Source organism: Artemia franciscana, chromosome 3 (assembly GCF_032884065.1).
Source record: "Artemia franciscana chromosome 3, ASM3288406v1, whole genome shotgun sequence".
Classification (NCBI taxonomy): domain Eukaryota; kingdom Metazoa; phylum Arthropoda; class Branchiopoda; order Anostraca; family Artemiidae; genus Artemia; species Artemia franciscana.
The window spans coordinates 1949990-1957541 of record NC_088865.1 but is presented as its reverse complement, the minus strand read 5'-3'; the positions used below and the strand labels follow the sequence as shown (position 1 = coordinate 1957541).

General features: G+C 32.5%; 1 protein-coding gene across 1 annotated transcript in view; it reads right to left on the bottom strand.

Moving 5' to 3' along the window:
- Positions 1 to 303: 303 nt before the first annotated feature.
- The window catches only part of LOC136024734 (arginine--tRNA ligase, cytoplasmic-like), a 72292-nt gene continuing 65043 nt past the window's right edge, over positions 304 to 7552 (bottom strand). Inside the window, exons 11-12 of the mRNA XM_065700166.1 lie at positions 3553 to 3697; positions 304 to 520 (exon numbers count right to left, since the gene is read on the bottom strand). Of these exons, the coding sequence (XP_065556238.1) occupies positions 411 to 520; positions 3553 to 3697 (255 nt within the window). The 3' untranslated portion in view covers positions 304 to 410. The remainder of the gene's footprint in view (positions 521 to 3552; positions 3698 to 7552) is intronic.

The following is a 7552-nucleotide window of genomic DNA, read 5'->3' as shown; positions in this document are numbered from 1 at the left end:
ATTTGACATAGAATGCCCTTATTCAGGAAAAGCAAAAGGAAGGATATAAAAGAAAGCCGTTTGGAATCAAACAGGATTGAAGAAAGAGCCCCACCCCACCCGCCCTGGAGCAATGAGCACCTAGGGTGACGACTTAATCCGACAGATGAAAGTCGTGTAGGAGCCTTCAGCTTGGCAATCCGTAGGTTTCACCTGACCCTTTTGTGGACTGAGAGGGGTTGTGGGGTCTCTACATTCTTATTATCGGGACATATACGAGGAAAGATTGTTCCATCTTCTTTAAATATACAGGTTTGAGAAAAATACTTTCCAAATGCTTATAATTTTCCTCATTCAGATTTCACAAAAATGTTAAACATCAAAGTGTCGGAAACATTTGGTCACACCTTTAGTTGTTCCTCACCCAGACATTACATTCTGTTCACAGGTTTCAAGCCTAGGATGTCAAAACACTTTGCCAAAATATTGGCTGTCACTTCACATAGCAGCATTCTATCCATGTTGACTTTGATCACCTCCCCTAAAATATACAAAAAGGAAAAATTAGAAAAGAAGACATTTTCTCAGCAAAATCAGGAGAAACAACGAAAAAAAAAAATATATATAAGATTTCAATCAGTGTTTTCCAAAAAATTGCTCAATTCCTATCTTTTAATTTATGTTTTTGTTTTTGGATTATAAAGTAGAAGTTCTTCTAAAGTAGAAACGATTCTAAAGTATAACTATGTTCTAGCAAAACGCATTAAAGTACCTGGATGGGGAGGGGGTTTAAGATTGTTAAAACACTAGAAGGGGGGGGAGTGGTTGTCCCACTCGAGACTGGTTTGAAGGATATCTTCCCTCCAACCAAAATAAAATTTTGTATTCTTCACACCACAACAAAAACCTCCCCGCCCCATACCTGAAAACCTCAATTTATACAGTTTTTCTTTTGGTTACTTTAAAATATTTTAAGGGCAGTAGTATATTTTCGTTTGGGTTGCCAAGTTGACGCATATTAGCTTATCTTTTGCTGATTTTTTAATTCACGTTTCTTTCCCCCCATTTAAGTTTCTTTTCATCCCCTTCTAACAAAAACGGCACAACTGCATTTGGTGGTCTTTTAAGTTAAAGTTCAATTCCTTATTTTTCCTAATTTTTGAAGTATCCTTAATTGTGTTTATTGATTTTATTTTCACTGTCTTTGCTATTAAAAAACACGAGCTTTTTAATCAACCTTGACTTTTTTTTAACTGATCTTTTTTTTTCTACTAAGACAATGGCAATAAGATCCTTATTTGTGAATGTTTTGGCTATAACGGTCAATACTCGTCTTAAACGAGATAGAAGAAAATTAATCAAACAGAAAAAAACAAATTACAAAAATAAAAAGAATAAAATGAAAAACAAATAAAAGATATATATATATATATATATATATATATATATATATATATATATATATATATATATATATATATATATATATATATATATATATATATATATATATATATATATATATATATATATAATTACAATAAAATGACAGAAAAACGAAAGAATCACAACAAAAGAATAATTTTGTCCCTTTTATATGTTTCCTCATCTTTTCCAGAATAATTTCTGCCAATCTGTGTGCCAATCGTCAGAGGGAGTCCCACATCCACTTCCCCACATTCTTGACATCCAACTGGGAATTACTGGGATTGCAAGTATCAGTTCCGTAACTTATACCCTAATTCAAAAATCCCCTACGTCAATTCCCAAAGCTCCTATACATCCTCATTGTCCTCAAAAATTAGACAGAAATATAGAATATAAACAACTAGAAGACTTAAAACTCTCCACCCCTTATTGAAACAATTGACCTTGTCCTCCCACCCACGAAATCCCACCTTAAGGTAATATTTCACTCCCTATGCCTGTTTGCCCTTGAAGTAAACACCGAGAGACCCAGTCATGGGCTGACCCGTCTGCAGCCTGATAAAGCCATCGCAAAATACTACGCGATACCCAAAAAGGTCACTTTAGTTGCCATTTTCGGAGTAAAAAGGAATTTGGTCACTTTAGGATATTTTGGGCAGGTTTCTTAAAAAGCTCCAAGAGCTATGCATATACTTCTTCCAAGCATCTTAATTGTTTTGGAATTCTGCAATCCAGCGAAATATTCTAGCTTAGGCTGTATTCCCAGTCTTCACACATGTCCCTGTTATCTCCTTTATTTTGTTTAGATCCATCCTTATGACCTCTTTCCATTTCCATTGGGGGTGACACTGCCTATGGTAAACCCAAAATTTACCCACCAGTTTGGTTACTAAAAACGTAGGCCATTAGCCGGAAGCGTGCCCTCTTTGCTTTAATGAATGTTGCAATCCACATTGAATTCACGTTCGAATGTGGATTCAATAGGGCACACGCGCCTAATGGAATAGTACTTCACTAAATTTAACTATAGTATTTAATTTAAATATATTTAATATATAGTTAAATATATAATTTAAATTTAAATATAGTATTTCACTAAATTTAACTATTGAAAAAACAGTAAATTTAATTACTGAAACTAAAATTTTGTAATTAAATTCCTCAAAAATTTTAGTTAGTACATTGGATTCTTTTTTTGAGTTGCGAGGTTTAATCATGGTATCGCCTATGTTGACAACTTCAACTTCAATTTTTCTTTATTCAACTTGAGGTTACTTGACAGTGAGGTTACTTGGTAACTTATTTTTCGTCCTGTTATTCATTAAATGAAAGTCCAATCGCATTTTAGGGTGTCTACAAGAAACATATCTATATTTCTATATATATATATATATATATATATATATATATATATATACTATACATCTATATTTCCGCTCTGATGAAATATAGACATCGGAAACATGGAGGATATCGTCAAAGCAGTTCAACAGCGACAAGGGTACTAATTTTCAAACGCAGCTTAATTTAGTAACTTTTTTTACTAGTATTCCACTAAATTTAACTATTAAAAAACAGTAAATTTAATTGCTGAAAATAGAATTTTGTAATTTAATCCCTCAAAAATTTTAGTTAGTACGTTGGATTTTTTTTTCCAGCGTAATAAATCCCATAGAAAAAGCACGAAGGCTGTATTGCTGATTGGAGTTAATAATATGGAGGGACTCCCTAAACTGAGTTAAGCCTAGGCCAAAAAGGAGCTTTGTCGTACCAAATTTCCCCCTCCCGCTCCCAAAAATAAACAAAATAAAAAACAAATAATAAATAATAATAAATAAATAATAAACAAATAATATAAACAAATAATAAACATAATAATATAAACAAATATAAACAAATAATACACAAAAAATTAAATAAACACACACATATGCTATTTGAAGTTACCGTTTCCAGTTGTTGTTTTTTTCGAAGTTTTATAGCCTAGTTCGCATTCTCATGTTTCCTAAATTATTCTGCAAAAATTTCATATTTCTACTTTGATTAGTTTAGCTGAAAATCACGGGAAGGATAGACAGATACATAGACAAAAACGTATGTTTGATTTTTTTTTTTATATACAGACAATATAGAAGGAGATATTACCTGTATTTCGGTCCTTTTCAACACAGTAGCAAGAATCATAAAAATCAGAGAAAACAGTTGAAATATTATAGAGATATTCACAGAGTGAGTGCAAAAGGAGATCGTCAGTTATCTTCTGAATTACGTCATAAAACTTCAAAATTTCCTAAAAAATATGAAAAGGGAAGTATAACAATGGAGCAAAAACTGACAAAATAACATAGATCATATATCTACGTTATATATATTAGCTATTAGCTATATATGTAGATTATATATATATCAGTCATCTTCTGAATTACGTCATAAAACTTCAAAATTTGCTAAAAAATATGAAAAGGGAAGTATAACAATGGAGCAAAAACTGAAAATATAAAATAGACCATATATCTACGTTATATATATATTAGCTATTAGCTATATATGTAGATTATATATATCCGTTACCTTCTGAATTACGTCATAAAACTTCAAGATTTCCTAAAAAAAATATGAAAAGGGAAATATAACAATGGAGCAAAAACCGACAATGAAACGTAGATTATATATCTACGGTATATATATTAGCTATTAGCTATATATGTAGATTATGTAGATATCAGTACATGTAGATATCAATTATCTTCTGAATTACGTCATAAAACTTCAAAATTAAATTAATTAAATTTCAATTAATAATTTATTGTAATTAAATTAATTAATTAAAATTAATCATAAAAAAGAAAGGGATGCATTAGAAAGCTTGTAGGATAATTTTGTGGAAAGATCACACTCCAACATAAAAATTCTTAATAATTAAGATTTAAAAACTGTTTCTACAGGCTCGTCGTGGTGTTAAGCGAATTGGTCAATACATGGTTAAAGGAACATTCACAATAAAATTTGACTAACACCAAAATTTAGCTAACAGTCGGCTGTCCTTACCCAAAACCAAGTATTCGATTACAGCATGTAACAAACCTGATTGTGATATGATCATAGTCGCTACGATATTTGATTATGCAACACTCAGAATAAGATTTTGCCCACACCAAAATTTAGCTAACTCAACCAAAACTTTCAAGGCCTTGATTAAGTGAACTGATGGAACTCGAAAATCCCATGTTAAAATTGAAAAAATTATATTTAAAAATATTCAAGTATTTATTGACGGAAGAAACCGCTTTTAATATCAGGCCGTAGCTTCTTGATGATGCTACAAAATGTTTGATAGGATGTTGCTCTATTTCCTCTGATTGCTTAGAAATCTTAGAAAATGTCTAGCTCTTTTTCACAAGTGTACTCTATGAAGGATATTGCTTTTACAACAAAATCGGTACTATCGGTACAAAATCGGTACAGAAGACAATAACCTGTAAGATGATTGCAACCATTTTTCAATGGATTTTCCGGTTTTCGAACAGTCCCATAGAATATTTTCAGCTACCTTAAATTTTTACAAGTTTTTTGCCAGAAAGAATCGTTCCAGATCCCCCTGAAGACCAAATTGACAAGCTGGTATAAATAACCTGCTATTTCCGCCAATGAATAAGTGCTATTTGAAGGGTTTTTGACAATCGACGGTCTCTAGAGAATTGAGAGACAGAAGGCTACCCTAACTTCAATTTTGAAGCTCGAAGTTTTCAAGTTCACTTAATCACAGCCTTAAGAAATGATCATACTCGCTACGATATTCGATTATGAAAAACTCACAATGAGATTTTGCCAACACCAAAATCTAGCTAACGCTCGGCTCTCCTCAGTCGAAACCTAGTATTCAATTATAGCATATAGCCAACTGGATTGCGATATAATCATATTCGCAATGATATTAGATTACGACATGACAATATAGCGCTCAATATTTTATTCTGATATTTGTTCAAAGCAATATATATTATTCTTAAGTTGGACTTGATTATTCATGAGAGAGAGAGACACACACACTTTTTATTATACACATCATCAATATACAAAAAACCACATCAGCCACTTTAGAAAGTCAAAGACTTGTTAGTAGTGGCTGATAAACATTAATGAGCACTAATACCAACAACATTAACAAGAAAAAATGAAACGAAATGAAACAAAAAAGTGGGAAAAAGAAAAAAAAGAATAAGAAGAGAGAGAAAAAAAAAATCATGCTTAAAAAATGTTTATTTCTATTTGTTTTACATATTCATTCCTGTAACTTTTGTTCTTTGTAAGTCTTACTTTATTTCTTTATAACTTTATAACTTTATTTCTGCTCAGTTTCAAACAGATTTGCAATTGTCAGACTCAGACTATCTGTGTCCTGTGTTGGCGCAGTGGGTTTGACCTTAGCTTGGTAATACGGGACCCAGAGATCGAATCATGCTGCAGCAATGCACTGCAGGGCCGACACAGGGACCTTAGTAGTCAAGAAGTGTCGTTAATCTGATTACTTACTTACTCAGACTATCTGTATTGGCAATTAGCCAATTAGCCATTGTTTGATGGCAATTAGCCATTACTTGATGGCACCTTGATTTTCGTTCTAGTGCCCCCCTCCAAAGCCCCCTTTTCCCCAAAGTTATGAGGTCAAAATTTTGACATGGCCATTTTGTTCAACATAGTTTAAAGGTCCAATAGATATATCTCCGGGGATGTTATGACCCCCCCCCCCCCAAAGCCCCTGGAGAAAAGGCTGTGAGTTATAAAATTTCTGCATTGTTTACATATAGTATTGCTATTGGGAAGCATACAGACGTTTGTTTTCTTTTGTGTGGGGGAATTTTCCTTTAGGAGGGAAGTTCCTGGGATTGAACTTTCAAAGGAAAATTTTACACGGGGGGAACTTGCTATAATTCCTGGACGAAATTCTTTTTATTTGTCTTACTTTCTCTTTGGTAATTCAATTTTACATGTGCAGATGTGCCAGGGAACTGTCCGGGGAAAATTTTCAGCGAGGTTGGATTTGTCTCGAAAAAAATTTCCAGCAGGGTTGGAATTTACGGGGGTATATTCCGTGGGGGGGGGGGTTAAAAAAAAATCCATAGAGGTTCGATTTCTTGCATAATTTAGAAACGATAAGAAATTAAATAAAAAACACGTCTTTTTCAAATGAAAGTGGGGTAAGGAGAACTTTCCAGGCCTAACTGTCCGCAGGAAATTTTTTGAGGGGAATTTTCAGCGAAGATGAAATTGTCAGGGGAGGGGATTTTACACAAGAGGAACTTTCCATGGATAATTTTTTCGTGGAGGGAAGGCGGATTTCGTGGTATTATTTGAAAAAAAAAAACGGTCAGAAATTAAATATAAAAAGCAAGTTTTTTTCAACTGAAAGTAAGGAGCAACATTAAAATTAAAAATAGGACTATTCCGTATATAACGAGGGCTGCCTCATCCTCAATACCTGGCTCTTTATGCTGAAGTTCGACTTTCTGTCCTAATTCTTTAAGAACAACTTCTGAAACAGAAGGTTCGTTTAATTATAATAATAAGCTTTTATAAAGTACGAAAAACTTTACGTTTTATAATATTACGTTTTTTCTGTGCCAAAATTATATATAGTTAGGTCAACCTAAGTTGACCCAGTTGCCATAATTTGGAGAGAAAATTATCATACAGCCCATGCCCCTTGACTATCCAGACCTCTTGCTCCCCAAATGAAAATGCTGGAGATTCACTCCTGCTTAATACAAAGTATGTATTAAATAAATCAAAATAAGTATTATTGCATTAATGTAACCAACTATTAAATTCAATATTCTTAACTTCCGAAATACAATTTTATCCCTAACCTTTTTACAAATGTAAGGTTTATGTTTCCTGCCTAATTTTTCGTATATTATTTTTCCACTCTCCTATAGTTTTCACGCATAAAAAAAAAAAAAAAAAAAAAATGATAGCATTCCATAGATGGCACTAAACTCTACCCATCTGCCAAATTGAAATTTGGTGTACATGATTTTTAGATTAAGAATACGTTGAAAATCGTTAAAAAAAAAAGGGTCAAGATTTTTCAAACGGTAAAAATTGTAAAAATTTCTCAATTTTTAAGCAAGTTTTATGTCTTTCC